This window comes from Canis lupus, chromosome 4 (genome assembly GCF_003254725.2).
Source record: "Canis lupus dingo isolate Sandy chromosome 4, ASM325472v2, whole genome shotgun sequence".
NCBI lineage: Eukaryota > Metazoa > Chordata > Mammalia > Carnivora > Canidae > Canis > Canis lupus.
In genome coordinates this window covers 69,008,018-69,031,274 of record NC_064246.1, presented here as the reverse complement: position 1 = coordinate 69,031,274, position 23,257 = coordinate 69,008,018, and the positions used below count along the sequence as shown (strand labels likewise).

At 41.2% G+C, this 23,257-nt stretch overlaps 2 protein-coding genes and 1 long non-coding RNA gene across 11 annotated transcripts in view; 1 reads left to right on the top strand and 2 right to left on the bottom strand.

Annotated features, from left to right (window-relative positions):
• Positions 1–13,139, bottom strand: part of PRKAA1 (protein kinase AMP-activated catalytic subunit alpha 1) — a 36,060-nt gene extending 22,921 nt beyond the window's left edge. For 2 of the 9 annotated variants that reach the window (XM_025436302.3, XM_025436304.3), the window contains exon 1: positions 12,981–13,139. In XM_025436302.3, coding sequence (XP_025292087.1) covers positions 12,981–13,107 — 127 coding nt within the window. In that variant the 5' untranslated portion in view covers positions 13,108–13,139. Of the gene's footprint in view, positions 1–11,600; positions 11,733–12,204; positions 12,341–12,413; positions 12,553–12,656; positions 12,682–12,980 lie in introns of those variants that run through there. The other 7 variants (XM_025436305.3, XM_049109303.1, XM_025436306.3 and 4 more) reach the window with 7 other exon arrangements.
• Positions 13,140–13,717: 578 nt separating this feature from the next.
• Positions 13,718–23,257, top strand: part of CARD6 (caspase recruitment domain family member 6) — a 40,350-nt gene continuing 30,810 nt past the window's right edge. The window contains exon 1 of the mRNA XM_035714903.2: positions 13,718–13,848. The gene's annotated coding sequence lies outside the window, so the exon portion shown is untranslated. The remainder of the gene's footprint in view (positions 13,849–23,257) is intronic.
• LOC112652684 (uncharacterized) lies at positions 15,210–22,067 on the bottom strand. The gene is made up of 2 exons (XR_003131632.3): positions 21,053–22,067; positions 15,210–15,456 (listed from the first exon to the last, which is right to left on the bottom strand). It is a non-coding gene; the product is annotated as an uncharacterized LOC112652684 (long non-coding RNA).

Here is a 23,257-nt window from a genome sequence, read left to right as displayed (position 1 = left end):
TCTTGTTGAGAATTTTTGCATCCATGTTCATCAGGGATATTAGTCTAGAATTCTCCTTTTTGGTGGGGTCTTTGTCTGGTTTTGGAATTAAGGTGATGCTGGCCTCACATGCAGAAGAATGAAACTAGACCACTCTCCTGCACCATACACAAATATAAACTCAAAATGGATGAAAGATCTAAACGTGAGACAAGATTCCATCAAAATCCTAGAGGAGAACACAGGCAACACCCTTTTTGAACTCAGCCACAGTAACTTTTTGCAAGATACATCCACGAAGGCAAAAGAAACAAAAGCAAAAATGAACTATTGGGACTTCATCAAGATAAGAAGCACAGCAAAGGATAGTCAACAAAACTCAAAGACAACTTACAGAATGGGAGAAGATATTTGCAAATGACGTATCAGATAAAGGGCTAGTATCCAAGATCTATAAAGAACTTATTAAACTCAACAGCAAAGAAACAATCTAATCATGAAATGGGCAAAAGACATGAACAGAAATCTCACAGAGGAAGACAAAGACATGGCCAACATGCACATGAGAAAATGCTCCGCATCACTTGCCATCAGGGAAATACAAATCAAAACCACAATGAGCTACCACCTCAAAGCACTGAGAATGGGGAAAATTAACAAGATAGGAAACCACAAATGTTGGAGAGGATGCGGAGAAAAGGGAACCCTCTTGCACTGTTGGTGGGAATGTGAACTGGTGCAGCCACTCTGGAAAACTGTGTGGAGGTTCCTCAAAGAGTTAAAAATAGACCTGCCCTATGACCCAGCAATTGCACTGTTGGGGATTTACCCCAAAGATTCAGATGCAATGAAACTCCGGGACACCTGCACTCCGATGTTTCTAGCAGCAATGTCCACATTAGCCAAACTGTGGAAGGAGCCTCGGTGTCCATCGAAAGATGAATGGATAAAGAAGATGTGGTTTATGTATACAATGGAATATTACTCAGCCATTAGAAACGACAAATACCCACCATTTGCTTCAAAGTGGATGGAACTGGAGGGTATTATGCTGAGTGAAAAAAGTCAATCGGAGAAGGACAAACATTATATGGTCTCATTCATTTGGGGAATATAAAAAATAGTGAAAGGGAATAAAGAGGAAAGGAGAAAAAATAAGTGGGAAATATCACAAAGGGAGACAGAACATGGAAGACTCCAAACTCTGGGAAACGAACTAGGGGTGGTGGAAGGGGAGGAGGGCGGGGGGTGGGGGTGACTGGGTGGCAGGCACTGAGGGGGGCACTTGACGGGATGAGCACTGGGTGTTATTCTGTACGTTGGCAAATTGAACACCAATAAAAAATAAATTTATTAATAAAAAAACTCATAAAATATCACTGAAATCAGGGACAGAGAAAAACCTATAATCAGAGCTGAAATGGACTGTGGAAATTAGAAGCATATTCTAATTTCTGGTAAGGCTATCTCCAATCTTCTATAACCAATCAAATGTGATTTAAGAGGAGTCAACTTGACTATTAAACCCCAATTCAGGAAGTATCTTCTTAGACCTAGTTTATTGATACCTGAACAAGTAGTAATCTCATCTGTCCCAACTACCCACAAAACCTTCAAGCAATGGCTTATTAGAAACCCTGTCCCATTAACTACATAGATGAAACAAGACTGGTAACACCACAATGCTGGATACAACTGGCAGGCTCTGATTTGGAAAGAATATTACAGCAGAATCCATTTCGGACTTAACTCCAATTCATCACAAATCAACCAGTCCCCTCTCATATCCCACCCCACTCAACCTAATTTCAACCCCAATTCATTTTAGGTAACAACTGGGTCTTATTGAAACTCCACACGTATATTCTGTCATTAAGTAAGGAGCTGGAAAAGGTGATTCAAAGCATTCTCTCAAATTTATTCATGTATTAAGCATCTACTATATGCCAGTAACGCTGCCACAGAAAACATTACTGACCAAAACCTGGATCCTTGGGACCTCCCTGGCCTCTAAAGATGACCAAAATTTAACTATAAAGTAAGAAAAACCAAAAAGTTTTAAAGTACAAAAGACTAAAGTAAAAAGAATACACATTAACAATGCTCATCCAAGAACTACATTAATGTTCTAGAAAAAATTAGCTATCACCAAGTGCTAATATAGACGTTATGGTGTGCCTGCATGGCTCAATCAGTAGAGCATGGGACTCTTGATCTCAGGGTTTTAAGTTTGAGCCCCACATTGGATGGGATATAAAAATTACTTAAAAATAAAATCTTCAGGGATCCCTGGGTGGCTCAGCGGTTTAGTGCCTGCCTTCGGCCCAAGGAGTGACCCTGGAGTCCCAGGATCCAGTCCCACATCAGGATCCCTGCATGTAGCCTGCTTCTCCCTCTGCCTGTGTCTCTGCCTTTCTCTCATTGTGTGTCTCTCTCATGAATAAATAAATAAAATATTTTTAAAATAAATACATAAAATAAAAAAATAAAATCTTTTAAATAAAAAAAGAAATTATAGAAGTTATGAAGTAAAAGCAGAGGGATCCCTGGGTGGCACAGCGGTTTGGCGCCTGCCTTTGGCCCAGGGCGCAATCCTGGAGACCCAGGATCGAATCCCACATCGGGCTCCCAGTGCATGGAGCCTGCTTCTCCCTCTGCCTGTGTCTCTGCCTCTCTCTCTCTCTCTGTGACTATCATAAATAAATAAAAATTAAAAAAAAAAAAAAGCAGAGTAAGACAACAGAACAGTTAAAATCATGTAGAAAGCAGTAAGTTACAGAAATGTGACAGAAAATTTTATTGAACACATACCAAAAATGAGGAAGAAATTGGAAAGACAAGGAGGGATGGTGATAGACCAAGAATAAGGAATCAAGTAAAATTCAATTCATGAGAAATAGGGAGTAGCATATTATTCCACCTGTGAATAGAAGCCCCCTCCAAAAGAAGGCTAAATAAGCAGAATGAAATCAATAACCAAATAATCAATAACCAATAACTGAAGACTTTTTTCTAATACATGAGCATTTCATCAAATTATAAATTAGAATAGAGGCAGATCTTCTTCATTTTTGAAACAGAAATCACCAAAGTATGACTGTATAAATAGTATTCAAACAAAAATTGAACAGCAGCAGAGGAGGGGAAGGTGTTTCGACAGCCACTGTAACGAGATCAAATTCTCTCTCTCTCATACACACACACAACTAAATAAATAAGCAGGGTACATGATCAGTTTTTTTTTTTTTTAAGGGAAAATTAGTGCACTAATTCCTTTTTCATGGCTGGTATACCAATAGAACATTTTTAGGGGGAGAAAAGGGCAGCTGATAGCATTAAACATTAGGAGTAATAAATATATATATATTTAATATATATACATTTAATCTGATTAATCAGATTCTCTCAAATTCATTCATGTATTGATCTCAAAATTTTCTTATATATATATATACTCAGACCTGGGTTTTCCAGTATAAAAGTTATTTACAAAATGTTTGATCTGGGCAAATTAAATTACTTCAACCTTCTATTCATTTGTCTGTAAAAATAAAAATACCGGGATCCCTGGGTGGCGCAGCGGTTTGGCGCCTGCCTTTGGCCCAGGGCGTGATCCTGGAAACCCCGGATCGAATCCCACGTCAGGCTCCCGGTGCATGGAGCCTGCTTCTCCCTCTGCCTATGTCTCTGCCTCTCTCTCTCTCTCTCTCTCTCTATGTGACTATCATAAATAAATAAAATTAAAAAAAAATAAAAAATAAAAAAAATAAAAATAAAAATACCACATACTCCATAGGAGTAATTGTAAGGAATACATAAAATAGGGTTTGTAAAGCACTTTACATAGCACCTGGCTGGCACAGTAAGCGCTTGATAATAAACGGTGGCTATTACTATTTAGGACTATTTATTTTCCGTTGCTCCCAAACCTGCCCTCTACCCCTATTTAATCAGCCATAAATTTTCTGATTTAATTCTCATATGGCCAATTATCTCAGCTCTTTGATTTGTCCTCCTTATCCACATAGATTCAGTAGCATCCCTTTATCTAAGCCCATAATAAGTGCTAAATAATTAATAGCTTTAATTTCTATGCATCTAGTTCCCATCCCCATAAGCTTAAATTCCACCAACCTCTATCCTCCCCCTTTCCATCACTACCAATCCTGAGATTTCCAGCTTCCAAAGTTCAACCATTTCCTGACTTTGGTTAATTTTCAACATATTATTGCTAGACATACACACTTAGCACCAAGTACTTGACAGTGATTTCACCTACTACCTAAAAACTATAGGAACATTTATTCAATCACACAAGAGCACACAGGTAAAACAAAAAAACAAACAAAAAAAACAGGTGAATTAGACTTGAGTTTAAGTCATAAATTTAGTTGATTTGTAACACATAATGTAATTAAGATATACAACTGTGTAGTTAATATTCATGACATACCCACTTTGTGCCCAAACCTACTGACTCTCTAACTCTAATCAACCCTTGAAGACTGATATAATTACCAACACTTTACAGGTAACTGAGGAACAGGAATGAAATAACCTGCCCAAAGGCACACGGCTAGGGGCTAGGAGAATCAAAACATGAACCCCATCTGTCTCAAAAACTTGTGCTATTCCCAAAACAGTAAGTGAAATATGGTAATTTTTTTTAAAGATAATCCTCAAAAGGGCATTACACATAGTATAATACAAATACAGATATCCTTTCAATAAAACATAAATCTAAGAAGTTGAACATTATCAGAGTAATCTTTATAGTCTTACAGGTTTTTTTTAAAGGTTTATTTATTTAAGAGACAGAACTCAAGTGGGAGGAGAGGCAGAGGGAGACGGAGAGAGAGAGAAATCCCCAAGGAGAACCTTCCACCCCATCCCCACTGAGTTCCCAACTGAAGGCAGGGCTCCATCTCACCACCCTGAGACCATGCAAAATCAAGAGTCAGATGCTTAACCAACTGAGCCACCCAGGCGCCCCTATAGTCTTACAGTTTTGAAAAGAATAATGGACTGAATTGCCCCATTACCACTAAGAATTATTCTAAACATTCATTCATTCGTTTAAGAAATAGTTAAGTGGGGATCCCTGGGTGGCGCAGCGGTTTGGCGCCTGCCTTTGGCCCAGGGCGCGATCCTGGAGACCCGGGATCGAATCCCACATCGGGCTCCCGGTGCATGGAGCCTGCTTCTCCCTCTGCCTGTGTCTCTGCCTCTCTCTCTCTCACTGTGTGCCTATCATAAAAAAAAAAAAAAAAAAAAAAAGAAATAGTTAAGTATCTGCACCTATGTGCCTGGCATTGCCACTACAATCTTTTTCCTAGATGACAAAATTAATTCAGTCTACTAAAAACCTGCCTCATAACAACTTCAGTGTTTTAAGACAAGATACCAAGAACACACTTTATTCATTCTACCAGACCAATTTAAAAGTTTCTTGAAAATTAAAGTATTATAAGGGAGAAACCAAGGGCATAAAACCAAAAAGCATATAAAACAACAAGTGTAATAGACTGAATGTTGCCCCTGGACCCCAAATTCGTTTCCACCAGAACCTAGGATGGATCATATGTGGAAATGGGGTAGTTGCAGAGGTAATCAATTAAGGATCTGAAGATGAAATCATCCTAGATTTAGAGTGGGCTCTGTATCAAATGAATGGTATCCTTTATAAGAAGAGGAGAGAACAAAGACACACCCACAAGAGGCCAGGGAAGACAGAGGCACAGAATGGAATTTAGCTACCACAGGCCAAGGAACACCAGGAGGCACCAAATGCTTGGAGAGGCAAGGAAGAGACTCTCACCAAGAACCTTCCAAGGGAGTGTAACCCTACAAACCCCTTGATTTTGGACTTTTGGCCTCCAGAACTGTGAGAGAATAAATTTGTTGTTTTAAGCCACCGAGTTTGTGGTACTTTGTTATTACAGCCCTAGGAAACACTGTTTTTTCTAAAATATGATATTCACCATGAAGATTAACAAGTTAACAAAAGTAATCTTTTTTGAAAGCAGGTTTTCTCATAGGTACTACACATGCCCAATAATTCTTAAATGGAACACGCTGTACATAATGACTGGGAACCAAACAAATATTCACCTTTGATGAGCATCAGTTACTCCTCTGTGCCCTCACACAGTGACATCTGTGGAAGTTAGCTGGATAGGACTTCTTTTGCTCCTAGGCTATTAGGTTCCAGCTCCATGGATTCTGCTTTTTGAAGTTGTGTTTCACGCTTCACAGCCTACCTGGAGTTAACTCTTACAGCCCTCTCTCCAATGCTCTAATTTGGGAATTTGAATTTTCTATGGGCTCCAAAACTCATAAAGCTAAAATTATTACAATGAATTTTAAGAATTATGCTTTACAAAATACTAGAAGTGAAGACTCTCCACAGAAAAAGATGGCATAAGGAAGGAAGTCTGGGAAAGGATGTATGCTCTCCCTTTTGGAAACTACTATGCATATTAACACAATAATGGCTTTTGAATTATTATATGGCCTAGTAAAGAAACCTGTCAAACATTTTTAACCTGTCTTACTTAAATACAGGCTTTTCCTGCCACAGTTTTCAAATAGTGTCCCAAAATTGATGGCTCAGATATTTTCTCTTTCAGAGTAGGCAATAGCCCTTCTGAATATTGTCTTTCTCCCTCTTTCTTCCCAGCAAAATCTTGGTAATGTAAAGCTATCATATCATAATCTGTTCTTTTCTTTAATTATAGGAACAAATATATTTGCCTTGAACCCAATTAACAACAAACTTCAACATTAGAATTTTAGTAACAATACTTTTGAAAATAGTGTTTTATAGCTTAGAAAAAACACATTATCACACTTAAGCCTCACAACAAACCTATGATATAGGTAATTATGAGGCTCTAAGAGATTATGCAATTTGATTAAATAAAGCTATTAAGTGATCAAGTTGGAATAGGTATTCTGACTCCAAGTCTTATGACCTATCTACTCTACCGCACCATTAATATGCAGAAAACTGGGGGCGGAGGGGGGGGAACTTGGCACAATATCAAACCCTAAACTGTTTCCTCACAACTAAGCAAAAGATGGGTGCCTGGTGACTCAGTCTGTTAAGCATTTGCCTTCAGATCAGGTCATTATCTCAGAGCCCTGGGGTGAGCCCCACATGGGCTCCCTGCTCATCAGGGGAGTCTGCTTCTCCCTCTCCCTCCGCCCCTCCTCCACTCTCGCTCACTCTCTCAAATAAAATCTTAAAAAAAAAAAAAAAAACAATAAAACTACGCAAAAGATTCTCCTTTGAACTAAATTCAGTTGCAGACAAATGAATTGCTGCTACATCAATAACAAGTGGACCTTGTCAGGAATATGCATTAAGAGAACCATTCCCCTTTCCGAAAGCTCAAAACTTAACTCTTCCAACTGTCACTGTTCTGTGGGTTTTTTAAAGATTTCATTTATTTATTCATGAGAGATAGAGAGAGAGAGATAGGTGCACATAGGTGCAGATACTTAACTATTTCTTTTTTTTTTTTATGATAGGCACACAGTGAGAGAGAGAGAGGCAGAGACATAGGCAGAGGGAGAGGCAGGCTCCCCACGGTGGGGGGGAGTCTGATGTGAGACTCAATCCCATGACCTCAGGATCATGACCTGAGCTAAAGGCAGATGCTCAACCACTGAGCCAGCCAGGTACCCCAGACTGTCACTGTTTTTACAGTAGTGCTAAGATACTGGGCTTTTTAAAAGAATTATTTATCTATCTATCTATCTATCTATATCTATTTATGAGAAAGAGAGAACAAGCAGGGGTAGGGACAGAGGGAGAAAAAAAAGAAAAAAAAAAAGAGAGGGAGAGAGTGAGCCTTAACCAGACTCCATGCCCACTGCAGAGCCTGATGTGTGGCTCCATCTCAACGACACTGAGATCCCAACCTGAGCGAAAATCAAGAGTCCAATGTCTAATGGACTGAGCCACCCACACATTCCTAAGATATCTTTTTTGAACAAAACGGGAAGACAGGTATTTCTGCCACGGAAGACTTGCAGGTCACTCACAGCAAAGGTTACCAGGATTCACAATGTGTCCCTCACAAGTTAGTCAACTACTAGCTAACATGTTACTGCTTTCTAAAGGGAACTTTGTCTAACCGTAGAACACTGTAACAAATGCTCTCCTAATCAGATATGTAAATCCTAAAGTGAAACAAGATCATACTTTGGAAGAGAAAATGTTAAATAGGAAAGAGATACCACAAAGAAATATCTACTAAAGATATTCTAATCACCTATATAATTCCCACTCTAAAATTAAGAGTAAAAAGAGTCTCACTCTGGGTGCGTGGGTGGCTCAATTGGTTAAGCATAGGACTCTTGATTTCAGCTCATGTCAAGATCTCAAGACCCTGTAATGGAGCTGCACTTCGGGGGCCTGTTTAGGATTCTCTCTTTCCCTCTGCCCCTCCCTCATCCACCCCATTCTTGCCCACCCCATTCTTGCCTTCTTTCTCTAAAATAAATATATAAATCTTAAAAACAAACAAAAACAAAGCAAAACAAAAAACCTCACTCCTAAAAGTATAAGGAAAATAATTCTAGAGAGGGGTGAGCTTTAAAAGCTATAAGTATAAATTTGAGAAAGGCAGGTTTTCCTAACAAAACATTTCAGGCATCCCAAAAGGCAAACCAAATACCCATGTTCCACCCACCACTAGCTTAGGCAGTAAAACATCACAGATGCAAATAAAGCTCTGTATGCCCCTCCCAGATCTCTTTCTCCTTTCTCTCTCCCAAGAGGTAACCACTACTTCGAATGTGGTATTTTATTTGTCTTCCCTTCCTGTATGAACCCATAAACAATACTGTAACAATGTTTTCCCTATGTTTATTTCTACAAATTTAATTTTATATATATTCTAATGCCTGCACCAGACAATTAAACAGTACAAAAGGATATAGTGAAATGTCCCCCTGCTACCTAGTTCCTCTCCTCTGAACAACTAATGTAATGGTTTCATGTTTATCTTTAAAGGGTATGTTTATCCATACATATGCAAGTAGTTACACTTAAATGCCTTATTTGCTCCTATTTTTTATACACAAATGGTAGGTATACTCTCTTCTAATTTGTTCTACTATCCCCTTATTCTTCCTCTTAAAAATACACCTTGGAAATTGCTCCCTAAATTATATAAAATCTTGTTTTTTTCTAATGTTTGCAAGGCATATCATTGTATGGATAACCATAATTTAACTATTGTCCTACTAGAAAGGTTGTTTCCAACCCTTTGTATTTATAAACAATATGAGAATGAATAAATTCATTATTTCCTACACACAGGAGTATATCTATAGGATAAATTCCTAGAGGTCGAATTGCTGGGCTAACTTTAATAAATACTATCACACTCTATAGGAGTGGCAATAATTTACTCTCACTAGCAATGTTTGGGTGTTTTTGCATGACTTTAAAATTTACATAAATAACATGACAGTACATGCTCTTCTACTTCTTCAGTTTTTGTAACTTGAGACTACCTAAACTGATACAGATAGATAGATAGATACAATACATAACTTTTTTCCTTAAAGACTTTTTTTTTTTAGTAAGCTCTGCATCCAATGTGGGGACTTGAACTCATGAACCAAGATGAAGAGTAGCATGCTTTACTGACTAAGCTAGCCAAGAACTGCCCTCCTTAAAGAAATTTTTGTTTTGTTTTTGTTTAAAGATTTTATTTGTTTATTCAGGAGAGACACAGAGAGAGACAGGCAGAAGCAGAGACACAGGCAGAGGGAGAAGCAAGCTCCCTGCAAGGAGCCCCTTGTGGGACAGGATCACGCCAAGTCCCAGGATCACGCCTTGAGCCTAAGGCAGACGCTTTAACTGCTAAGCCACCCAGGCATCCCTCCTTAAAGAAATTTTTAAATAATTTCTACTGCGCCTGATTCACCTATTTACCTGAAATTGCAGTTTTATGTAGAAAAATGCTCCCCAACTTAATAGGTTGCGTATATAAACAACTCATTTGCCGAAGACCACCTACACCACTAAAGAGACCATCTTCTCTTCTCTTGGAAAACTTAACAAAAACTGCCATTTTAATTTACTGCAATAGTAACATGACTCTCTGTTCATCCATGCTTTTAAAACTGTTGTACCTAGGGAAAGGGGAGTGGATCCTGCAAGGGAATAGAGACTAACACCCTGATAGCCAGGATTAGAAAAGGGTAATTTGGAAATATAAAAGATAATTCAAGCATAATCCCAAACCAACTTTAGTAGTCTGTTTAAACTTTCCCCTCACAATGATATCATTGTTACCAAATGACTTTTTTAGCCTGTAATAGGAAACAAAATATCACTGCAAATTTATAGTTTCCTTTGCCCCCCAAAATAAAATTTCTTCTAAGCATATAATATCATAGTGGGAATTTGTCTGTGTATCAATATCATCTAATATTAGATGATATTGTAGATTAATATCATCTAATATCTAATATTCTGTTAGATTCCTTTCCTATGTTATATTTACCAACGTGTAACTAATTTTAAAAGCTCTATCTACTCCAAACTATCTCCATTGAAATACATGGCTAATCATATCATTCATAAGAATTCCTGTCAAATTAAGGCTAGTGTAAGTTACCAACACCACCATTGTAACAGCTGTTTTAACCTGCTCAAATGAGCATCTATGTCCACCTCTCTCTCTCCTAACAATTAATACCCATTCTGTATAGGTATTTATCCTGTCTCCCTCCACTAAGTATATCAGAATAAGATGCCCTCACCACACACACACTCAACAATGGGCCATATTCCACCATGGGTAACACTATCTCCCTTGCGAGTACCTACTTAGGAACATAAGCCTAAACCAATTGGCACAAGGCATCCCTGGTCCCAAGGACTAGATGAGCCCATGAGACTCGTGAGAGGTATGCTGAAGCTTCTGTGCTTTGGAGAGAGAAGCACAGAGATATTCTTGGCTAGGTTGATTTTCTATTACTATACTTGGAGCAAAAGCATCACAACTGCTTGACAACTTAAAAATGCACTGGATGAGGATTTTGACCAGTATCAACTGATGTATTTATGAACAAATTTAACCCTATCAATGAAACCTTTGATTCTTTGATGAATATTAGCTTTTCTATGATACAAGAGGAGAGGTTGATGGTATTTAGTATTCAAGAGAGGCACATGTGGAAGAATGAAGGCTAAGGAACAGCACTCACTGGAAGGATTCTTGTCACAGACATCACAGATCAAATTCAGAAAATGAAAAATCTCCTCTTGCTTTCCTATTTACCACCATGCCAAAAGCTACCTAGCAAACACAAATATGAGACCTGAATTACACAGGTCTTTATTAGAATGATGAGCATCCTAATCCAAGCAGAACCCTGGGAGGAATAAGGGCATCAAGACTGTCATCACTATTCTGGGGCATTAATGAGCACTTCTTACAAATATTTGTCAACTAAAAGCAGTTAGTAATTGCTAACAAGTAAAGAGACTGACAACATAGCTAAAAATAACTTTGAGGGCACAGAGACATCTTACTGGCCTAATATAGACCCACCCTGATGGCTCTTATTACCCTATTCTGGCATTTGCTTCTTACTTTCTTACATTGTTGGCCTTGCTGATTTTCATAAGAAGGCTTAGGCAGTTGCTTCCCTGTGGGCTATACAGCAATTTTCCAGTTCTATGACTCAGAAAGAGCAAGAGAAGGAAGGGTTCTCCTCTTCCATCCCTAGATAAAATCAGAAAATGTTTATTTAGCTCCGGTAAAGCAAGGCTCAGTTAATTCACTGTTCAGACTTTCACAACTTTTTTTCTTTCAAGTCAAACATTTACCAAGAGCTTGGTATATGCAAGTCATAGGTTATTTATCCAAAGCCAATGCATGAATTATATTTATCAGTTCCATGCTTCCTTCCTCTACATCCCTAATAGGTCAAATATCTTAAAGAAAAAATATTTATGCCTCACAAAATTTGCAATTAAACTTTTTGTGCCAGAATTGGTGGACTCGTGATCAAATGTGTTATTTCTAGAATACTGTGTTGAAACACAAGGGTAAGAGATTCCATACTTTCCTTAAAAAAAGTTCAAATGATGTGCGCTAAATTATTAAAACATACATATCCTGTGAAAATAAGTGGAAACAAACTACGTTAATGAGCTAATAAATACCGTCTGGGGGCAACATCTGCACTACCTACCAAGTTTGGCACAGAGTCTGCAAAACTGGTAATTCAGAAACACTTGAAGGCACGGAGTCTGCGTTCAGAACATAAACCGTGCATCGCAAATACAGGACCAGTTTTATACTCATTAACTGCTCCGAACAAAAATTAGTCATCCTTCCCAACAAGATGGCCCTTTAAAAAAAAAAAAAAAAATTCCGTAAGCTACCCCAAAGCAAGCTTACTTTCTGGGGGAGGCTGAGGAGGGGGCACCCATCGCACACTAAGAATCGGCCCCGGCAGGTAAGGGGAGAACCTCCTAGAGGGGACGGAAACGCGGACGACCCCGGGCGCCGCCAGGGGGGCCATGGGCTGGCGCGGAGCCGAGGGAGCGGCCGCGGGCCCCGGGAGGCCCTCGCCCCGGCCCCCCGCCCCCAACCCCCGCCCCCCGCCCCGGCCCCCGGGCGGCGCAGCCCCGCCGGCCCCACCTGGGCGAGTCCGCACCTCCGCACCTCCGCACCTCCGCAGCCCCGCCCCGCCCACGCAGCGCCCAGCCGAGCCGAGCCCCTCGGGCCGCGGCGCCGTCGCCATGGCGACCGCCCCCTCCCCCCCCCCCCCCCGCGGCCAGGCAGGGTCGCGCCGCAGTCCCGCGGCCGCTCGGACGCCGCTGCCGCCGCAGCCAGGCCGGGGGCTGCCGAGCCCGGGGCAGGGGGGCAGGGACGCCGGGGCGGGGGGCGGGGGCTGAGAGGCGCGGACGGCGCGCGGCGCGCGGGTCGCCGGCCGCCGCCGACCCTCGCCCCCGCGGTCCTCACCCTTCACTTTGCCGAAGGTGCCGACCCCCAGCGTGTCCCCCAGGATGTAGTGGCCGATCTTCACCCGCCCGTCGTGTTTCTGCTTCTCGGCCGTCGCCATCTTCCTCCAGGAACTGAGCCTGCGCATGGCGCCGCGGGAGGGGGCGGAGGGGGCGGGCAGGCCGCGCCGGGGCGGGGGCGGGGGCGGGGAGGGGAGGAGGGACGCGGGCGGGCCGCCGGGCCTCCGGGCCTCCGGGCCGCCGAGCCGCCGCGCCGCCGCCAGCCGCGCCCGCCGGGCCCCCGCCCCCCTTGGCGCTCCCCCGCCCCGGCGCCGGCGCGCACGCTCCCCCTGGCGGGGCGGCGGGGGTCGCCGGCGGGGCCGCGGGGCCTCGGAGCCCCGGAGCCCCGGTTCCTCGCGCCGCCGCGCCGCGCCCCGCCCTGCCCGGGCCCCGGGGCTGCGGAGCGGGCGGCTGCGCTCCCCGGCGGCCGGTCCTGCCCGCGGCGACCCCGCTGCCGGCGACTCCCGGGGCGGGGCGGGGCCGGGCGGGCGGCTCTCCGGCGCCGCGGGCGGTGGGACGCGGCCGGGGACTGCGCCGGGCCGCCGGTTCCCACCCAGCCTGCTCATTTTTGCGGTGCGGATGGACCTGAGAAGCCCCCGGGAGGTGCCCCGACGGAGAGCATCTCCGACGAGCCCCCTCGGCACCGGTCCCCTGCGGCTGCTGCGGCTGCGGCTGCGGCTGCGCTTGGTGCCGTGAGCCCGTCCGTTGCCGCCGGGCGCCTCGACAGCCCTAGTGGCGTCGTCGGGCTTTCCTGCTCCTGGAGGCTTTTCTCAAGTTTCCTTCCCCAGGCAAGCCCCGTGGGAAAGGGCCGGTTGGGAACCCTGCGAACGGTATGTGTGCTCAGGAATGGGGTGTTACACACGTAGGAATTAACATTTTTAGGTTTCCGGTAAAATGTAGACTTTGAACTGAAGTCGAGGCTTAGGGTTGCATCAACCAAGTCAGTCGACAGATACTTATCGTACTTGCGATGAGTACAGTTTAGTCTATCATCTATACAAATGGGATGTGGCCTGTCACGGGGGGGGGGGGGGGCGGGGGGGGAGGAGTTGAAATATGCTTGTTGGTATTAAATTTCTTAAAAGATCTTATTTATTCAGGAGAGACCCAGAGAGCGGCAGACACACAGGCAGGGGGAGAAGCAGGCTCCCCACAAGGAGCCCGATGTGGGACTCGATCCTCGGATCACACCCTGAGCCAAAGGCAGGTGCTCAACCGCTGAGCCTCCCAGGCGTCCCTGTGTTAAATGTTTAAGCCAGTTCACTACTCAGTTGAATTCCACTGACGTGAGCAAAGTGAAGTGTCCAAAAAAACAAGATACGATCTCAGTTTTGCAGTGTGATAGCGTTTGGGCCAGTGTCAATGGGCAGAGTTGAACCCATCGAGAAAATAATATAAAAAAGTAAGACTAAAAGTATTATCCTTTTTGTACCTAATCAAAGTTACCCAGCTCGTCTGACTGTTATATTCTGTTTATGAAAGCAAAATAACATGCATTAAGTACTGCAAGAGAAGCAAAAGCTTGAGTTTAGAATTACATCAACAGTTACAACTAGCCCTGGATAATCAGTTTCTGATGTATTATGGACTGCACATATTCTGAAGGGCCATAAAGTTAAGAAGTCTGATTACTAACATACTTGGGGAGTGGGCAGTGGTAACTGTTTTTGCTCTGTGGTCTCTTCATCTTTACTTGTTGCCTCCTGAGTTTCTGCATCTCAGGCATCTTGGATCTCTACAAAGCGGAAATAGATTACTGGATTCTCTTAGAAAAAGAAAAACTTTAATTCCTTACCCTGAAGTATCATCTTAAATTACTTTAAATCTGCATCATGTCTAGAGTTCAACCTAGCAAAGTTCTGTTATTTCTTTTAACCTAAAAGAAAAAAGAATCACAAGGTACCTCAGTCCTGTGTGGTTAAGCCACAAAACATTTTACAAAGGAGCAAACTGAAGCTGCATTTTGCAAATCAATGGGCAATCTCTTCACGAAACTATGAAAACCCAATTAAGAAAATTATATGGGTTTTTTTTTTAACAGAAACATGTTTGTTTCTGTTCTAATATTTTAGATTATAGTTTTATTTAATATATATTCATTAAATGCTACCATTCACTCAAAGGCATTACTGGGGAAATAAAACGTAGAATCTTGGATCAAAAAGGCTTGACTGGGAACTTAGAGGTCACCTTATCTGGTCTTCCATAGTCTCTATTTAAACAGCTTTTATTGCTGGTTTTTTTTTTTCCTTATGATTAAAAACTGAATTCAGTTAACAATTTCTAAGAAGGTAAATAAGCCTTCTTTAATCGCTTGCTTTTTCTCTTTCCTTCATTCAAGTTTTGGTCACATTTTCTTGCACCCTCTCTTTTCTTTCATCCTCGCATTGATCCATCCTCAAACCCTCGCTCATTTCTTCTTCAAACACTGCCGGACCCTGTAGATAAATACAAAATGAAAATTCATGGAGGAATCTCTTACCCTGGAGGAGCTCATAGTCTAGGATGACTGTTCTCTATTTCCTCCTACTCAGATAGTATTCACATGCTCAACATTCTCCCGGGTTAGAAGTGAAGATAAGCAAATTGGTTTACACCCAGTTTCCAGACCCATCTGTTGTAACTCTACCCCTTTCTCAAGCCAAGTAGATTGGAATGTAAGTGGGCAGGAGTGACTTTACAGAAGCGACCTTGATTCCACACTAATTTAGGAGGGAGGGGAAAGGTAAACTGTTTTCAGATTTCAGTAGTTCAGCTTTTATAAGTACAAATAAGTTGCAGTACATCTCAGCACTGATGAAGACATACCACAATGACCCAACACCCTGTTGGAGAACCTTGCGTTTCAGGAGGAAGTTAAGTAGTTGTCAGCTGTTTCCCCTCCGGCCCTTCAGGGATCCTATGAGAGCTGTGCATTCTCTTGGTCTTTTCTTATTAAGGCCATCACAGTGTTAGTGAACCGTACACTGACAGGTGGATATTACACTTCTTCAGTCTCTCTCTCTCTCTCTCTCTCTCTCTAAATATGGTGTCCAGAACTAAAAATTCTGAGCACTATACTTCTATTAATGCAGCCTAATATGGTCTTACCTTAGTTGTAGTTACACTGTAACTAATATTAAATATTTATTTAAAAAGTAGGTATTAGTTTGCTAGACTCTAAGGACTCAAAAGACAAAGGAACACAATACTGCTTTCAACATGGCAAAGCAATGTCCTAGGTGCTACAATAAAGACATATGTATGGTCCTTTTTTTAAAGATTTTATTTTTAATCTCTACAAAATGGAGCTCAAACTCACAACCCCAAGATCAAGAGTTGCATGCTCCCCCAACTGAGCGAGCCAGGTGCCCCACTCTATGGTTCTTTAAAAGGGGTTTCGTGAAGGGAAGGCATAACCTTTATCTGTGGAGGTCCATAAAGCTTCAACTTGAATATAGGGGAAGGGCAAGGGGTATTGCACTGTACTCAATGAAGGATGGCACAGGGTGTGGGAAAACATGGGGAACAAGGCATCCCAGGCAGAGGGAAGAGCATATGCAAAATCACAGAGGGAAAGAAGCCTTAGGCTTTTCAGGGAAAACAAAGTAGATACAGGGGATGAAATCTGGATGTACAGAGGGATTTGTTAGAAGAAACAAAAGACAAACAGTAAATCCTGAAAAATCCTCATATGTACTTCTCAATTTGGACGTTATGGAGTGATGAACCACAGAAGATATGAAGTAGGTGCATTTTAGAATTACTTTTACTAAAGAAATTGATGGCTATGGGTGCCTTTGGTAAGGGAAAATGGTGATCAAGAAGTCAGGTGGGCAGACTTTCCCGTATTTACACTTCTTAACTTTTTGGTTTTGAACCTTATGCATATATCATAGAGTCAAAAAGTGTTTAACTGTTAGAAAAAAAAATTAAACTCTGAATTCATTGTGGAGGATGGTTTGGAAAAGAGCAAGACCAAAGTGGTGATAAAACAGGAGAACTGGTAATGAAATGATGAGACAGGTACTATGTATAAAGAAGAAAAATTTCAAATAGACATGGAATTAGCAACACCAGAGATTGGTGTGGACAGAGAGGGTGAGGAAGAAATCTTACTTACCTCTCGACCTCTGGAGGGATTTTTGGGAGAATGGGGAATAGAGGTTCAATAGAAATAATGAATTCTACTTGTAACATTAGGGCATCTAAAAGACATTCAGATAAGGATATCCAGGGTGATACTAGTAATACAGGTCTATTACTCCAAAGAAAGGTCAGCCCAGAGATACAGATTGGGTGTCATCACCATACAAATGGCAGATTAAGTAGTGCATTAAGGGATCCAAGAATAGAAGATTTACTTGGAGAATATGGATAATTAGAAGAGTCCAGAAGCAATATAAGCCTATGGAAGAGACAGAAAAAAGAACAGTTTATATTAGAAGCTTCCAAGATGTTAGTGATAAAAATTTGTGAACTATTTTCCTCTATTTAACTAGATGGTTCCTAACTCCTAATTAGAAACTTTTTAGGCAAGGGATGCTGTATGGCTCAGCAGTTGAGTGTCTGCCTTCAGCTCAGGACATGATCCTAGAGTTTTAGGATCGAGTCCCGCATCAGGCTCCTGCAGGGAGCCTGTGTCTCCTCCCTCTGCCTATGTCTCTGCCTCAATCTGTGTCTCTAATGAATAAATCAAATCTTTAAAAAAAAAAAAAAAAAAAAGCTTTTTAGGCAAAAAAAAAAAAAATGTTTAGAACCCTCTCATGATGACACTCTTTAGCTTCAATTATCCTTCTAGACATAGGCCTAGAACTGTTTTCTAGGGAAAATCTTAGCACTGTCTGCGAGGACTCCCTTGGCCCATCTCTATGTACAAGTGGCTGGTTGATCCTGGTTGGCTTACTTCCTATTAATGAGAAAACATCAACCCTACCCATCTCCCAGTTGATTCTCTGAGTATCAGGCATGTAGACCTATCCATGATCAGCAGCAGAAGGTGTATTCCTTCAACAAAAAATGTAACAACTTTGCTGCCCTGTTCCTATCAGCTAAAGGAAACAATGTCCTTGAGACTATATGGAGAGAAAAGTAATTGGACTGTCCTGTTTCTGGTTGCTATTAGTCTTGCTTTTACTCAATTGGTAATACAAGGAGCTGATAAATGCTTGGATACCTTGAATGGGCTAATAATTTGTCTCTCCATTCAGACCAGCAGTTTGGTTCCCTTCAAAACAATATTCTTTTTTTTTTTTTAAGATTTTATTTATTTATTCATAAGAGACACACAGAGGCAGAGACACAGACAGAGGGAGAAGCAGGCTCCATGCAGGGAGCCTAATGTGGGACTCGATCCTGGGACTCCAGGATCACACCCTGGGCCAAAGGCAGGCACTCAACCGCTGAGCCACCCAGGCATCCCAATATTCTTTTTTTTTTTTTTTTTTTAAGATTTTATTTATTCATTTAAGAGAGAGAGAGATCACAAGCAAGGGAGAGTGGTAGAGGGAGAAGCAGACTCCCCACTGAACAGGGAGCCTGATGTGGGTGGGACTGGATCCCAGGACCCTGGGATCATGACCTGAGCAGAAGGCAGACACCCCACCAACTGAGCCACCCAGGCGCACCAAAACAATATGATTTAAAACTTTGTTCAACATTGGAGTGCCTTCCTGGCTCAGTCAGAAGAGTGTGCAACTTTTGATCTCAGGGTCATGAATATGAGCCTTATGTTGAATGCAGAGGTTACTTAAAAAAAAAAATCTTTAAAAATTTTTTTTGTGGTTTGACATTTATCTAAGTGGAAAGGCACAAAATAGAGGATTGCAGAGCATTTTTCCAGGGAGCAAAGACACTGATGTTACTAGACCCTCATTTCTTAGACTGCGATCAGCAGGCCATCTAAGCACACATTCAATCTAAGCTGGTTTTCTGTAGCCGGGGAGCTCTTATCTCACCACAAGTAATTTAGCAAAGTGGTTCTTTTTCACTACCCCTTTCCAGGAAGAGTTCAGGTAAATACAAATTTGAGTGATAATTTGGCACCTCAGAGATGTATAGTATCCCTTACAGACTGACTCCTATGCAGCTGCCTGGCTTAGCTCCCTCTGGTCTGGGCTGCTGTCCTGTCCTCAGTGGAGGGGTGTATTGTAAACTGGAAGAGATGCTGTAAGAAACAGACATGCAAAGCCTCTTCACTTCAGCTTGCCCAAGCTCCCTTATTTACTTTAAGGGAAATATTACTCTTTAAGCTTTCCAGATCCTTTTTTTTTTTCTTAAGAGAGAAGGCATGAGCGGTGGAGGGGCAGAAGGAGAGAGAATCTCAAGCAGGCCCCATGCTCAGTGCAGCATCTGATGTGGAGCTTGATATCAATACCATAAGGTCATGACCTGAGCTGAAATCAAGTGCTAGACTCTTAACCAACTGTGTCACCCAGGTGCCCCCCACCATCCTCTTCCGATGCCTTGTTGTTTTTTTTTTTTAAGATTTTATTTATTTATTCATGAGAGAGAGGGAGGGAGAGAGGCAGAGACACAGGAGAGGAAGAAGCAGGCTCCATGCAGGGAGCCTGATGTGGGACTGGATCCCTGGTCTCCAGGATCTGGCCCCGGGCTGAAGGCGGTGCTAAACCGCTAAGCTACCGGGGCTGCCCTTTTTTAGTATTTTTTAGAACAGCTTTAGCATTACAGAAAAGATGTGAAGATAGTACAGAGTTCTTATGTACTCCACAGCCAGTTTCTACTGTTATCAATACCTTACATTCTGTGGTACATTTGTAACAATCAATGAACCAATATTGATATATTATCATTAACTGAAGTCCACACTTCATTCCAATTTCCATAATTTTTACCAAATTTCCTTTTTCTGTTCCAGGACCACATTGCATTTAGTTATCATGCCCCTGTAGGATCCTCTTGGCTATGAGAATTCCTCGGGTATTCCTGGTTTTAATGATCTTGACAGTATTGAGGTGTATTGGTCAGGTATTTTGTAGACTGCCTCTCTTTTGGAATTTGATGTTTTTCTCATGGCTAGACTGATTGTTAGTGGTTTGGGAGGAGGAACACAGACAATGGTCCATTTTAATCTTATATCAAGGGTTCATACTTACGTACATGGTTTATCACTGTTGGTGTTGACCTTAATTACCTGCCAGAGGTCGTGTTTGTCGGGTTTCTCTACTATAGACTTACTCTTTTTTTCCTTTTTTCCATACTGTATTCTTTTCTGTATTCTATAGAAGGAAATCACTAACCACAGCCCACACTTAAGGATTGGAGAGTTATGCTCCCCTGCCTTTAGGGTATGCTATCTACGTAAGTTATTTAGAATTTTTCACAGTTTTGCTTCTTCTCTCCCATTTATTCAATCATTTATTTACAGCAGTGTAGATTCATGAATGTTTATTTTATAGCTGGGTTATAATCCAATTCTCCCTTCAGGTTATTATAACTGGGTTATAATCCAATTCCCTTGCAATTCAAATATTGCAATTTGAGCAATAAATTGTTCCAGCTTTGATCAGTGGATGCTTTCTTAGTTGGCTCCTGTATCCTTTTGACATACCTTCATCAATGTCATTTTTATTGTGTTTTTGTTTAGCACTTCCTTACTTTCTGGTACTACAAGATGTTCCAGAATCATCTTGTATTATTTCCTGCTCCAGGGCTAGGATCAGCCATTTCTCCAAGGTATCCTGCTTACTTTTATTGGAGAGCAGTATTAGAATCCAAGATTTGGTGTTTGAAGTGTCATTGCTTCTAGACTCTCTCAGCTGACAGAGCAAGAAAATATATGTGTGTATACTATCAATATACCCATATCTCTAAATATTGCTATATGTACAACTGCCCCTATCTGTAATAGCTAAACATGATTTTATATAACCAACTCTAGTCCATCACTACATAGGTTATCCTTGTCTCTTTCCTTTGCTTATCTTTAAACTCCCACTCCAACAGCAAGAAACCTAGCTTCCATTATCTAACAATCCTTTCCTTAATTGCTTAGAGTAGCAGATGTATTTATGGAAATAGAATTGTTAACCCTACCTCTGTGGATAACAACTGTGCAGTTCCTTTTGTCTTTAGTTTTATAGACTCCCTCATTTCCAAGTGCTAATCTGGACTTCACCATTTCTTTAGGTAAGCACCTTTGCCCTCCACCCTCTTCAGTGAGGACGTTTTACGTAGTATAATACCAATAGATTATGTTGTCACAATCTGCATTCTGCTCTGGAATGCCCCAATTTTTGCTTTAATCTCTTATGTACCATGTTGCTGAGGGAGGAATTCCCTCCTAGGGTCATGCGGATGGCCAAATGCACACCACCAAACAGAGGACCATCAGCAGTGGTCTCTTGGTCACATACTAACAGGGGTTGCCATCAGGAACAGAACAACCAACCAGTGGGTTCAAAAGGCAGGATTTGTAGTATCAATAGGGTGGGTTCCCTCCTGGTTCTTGTGAAGAACGTGACTAGTTACTTGAATAATTGTACATGCTGACAGGGAACTGAACTCACTACTCAAGAATTAGCACTAACTATGCCTGGCCTTTTGGTAAGGAGGGTTGTTTGGCTATAGAAACTTAACTGTGGGAGCAGAAAGGGGAGGGGAACTTATAGCTATGCCTTTTCAGGCCCTCTCAATATTACCAGATGTCAAGGCAACAATATATAATATTGAACCTTAATATTAGGCCTTACACCACAGCCTTGCAACTGACTTTTTAAAATCTGCATACCTTCAGGTTCACGTCCCACTGTAAAGTTCTACGGATTTTGACAACTGTTCAATGCCATCTGTCTGCTATTATGGGTCAGAATATTTTCACCACCCTAAAAATCCCGTGCTTCACATGTTCAACTCTGTCCTCTTTTTCCTGTCTCTTATCATTTTGCCTTTTTCAGAATGTCTACTTAATTGGAATCATACAGCATGGAGTCTTTTCAGACTGGCTTCTTTCCCTTAGCAATAACCATTTAAGGTTCATTTCTGTCTTTTCTGTCACCCTTAAATGCTTTTGAAATAAGGAAAAGATACAGTATTTAAACATTTAAGGGGCGCCTGGATGGTTCAGTCAGGTAAGCATCTGCCTCTGACTCAGGTCATGATCCCAGGGTCCTGGGATCAAGCTCCATGTCGGGCTCCCTGCTCTGCGGGGAGCCTGCTTCTCCCTCTGCCTCTGCCTCCCTCTCTGCCTCTGTCTCTCTGTCTCTCATAAATAAATAAAATCAAATCTTTGAAAAAATAAATAAAATTTAAGATTGGTCTCCATTCTAAAATGGCTTCAGATACTTTAAAATATTTTGTACTTTTAAAAAGAATCTGATAATGGTACAGCTTTGCTAAAAGGTATGTTAAATGTATCAAATGTATCTACCTATCTATAGATAGGTAGACAGACAGTTATTTAGCTTTGGTGGTTTCCTTAATAACTAATAGATTATATAAGCAAGAAAAGAGTTAAAGACCTGATTTTGTTTTGTTTCAGTAAAGAATATTTTTCCTTACATATATAATCAGTTCATGAAATAACTTAATTCTCCCATTCTTTGTATCTATTATTTCTCTTACATAAATACAATTAAATTCAAGTACATTATCAAATGTGTAAAACTTTTAATTTCAGAAATTAAGATGCTTTTGGTTTTATGTGGGAATTTTATTTTCTTTGTGTTAGGAATTGTTCTAAGTCTAGTATATTTTATTTTTACTGAAATGGTTCTAGATTATTTGACTATGAAATTCTGACTTAGAGAATCTTCTAGGTGTCTTATTCAATTACATATAATTGACCTTTAATAGAAGACTTTGTTTTGTCTGGAACTAATACTATGTCGTGTTTTTTACTTGTTTAGATCTATGTACTTATAAATTCAACCCAAACTTTCTACCAATTATCTAAAATCTTTTCTCAACATTAAAATGCTTGAAGTATATGATATACAGGAGGTATTCATACTTTGTCATATTTTTTACTTAGTTTTCTATGTGTTTATCATTGATGCAACCCAATTCTACCAATTGTCTAAAATCTCTTAAGACATTAAAACATGATATGCATTATCAGTTTGATCTTCTTGCACATGACTCTCCTAGATCTTTCTTATTTGCCTTGTACACCTGTATCAGAGTTATCACTTGAGAATCCCCCTTCACTATCTTCCTCAAGAGTCCCTTTAACCTTCTCTTGTGTTGGATTTGTTGTCTCACGTATACCATGGTTTCCCCTTCTTGGTCCATTTTTGCTTT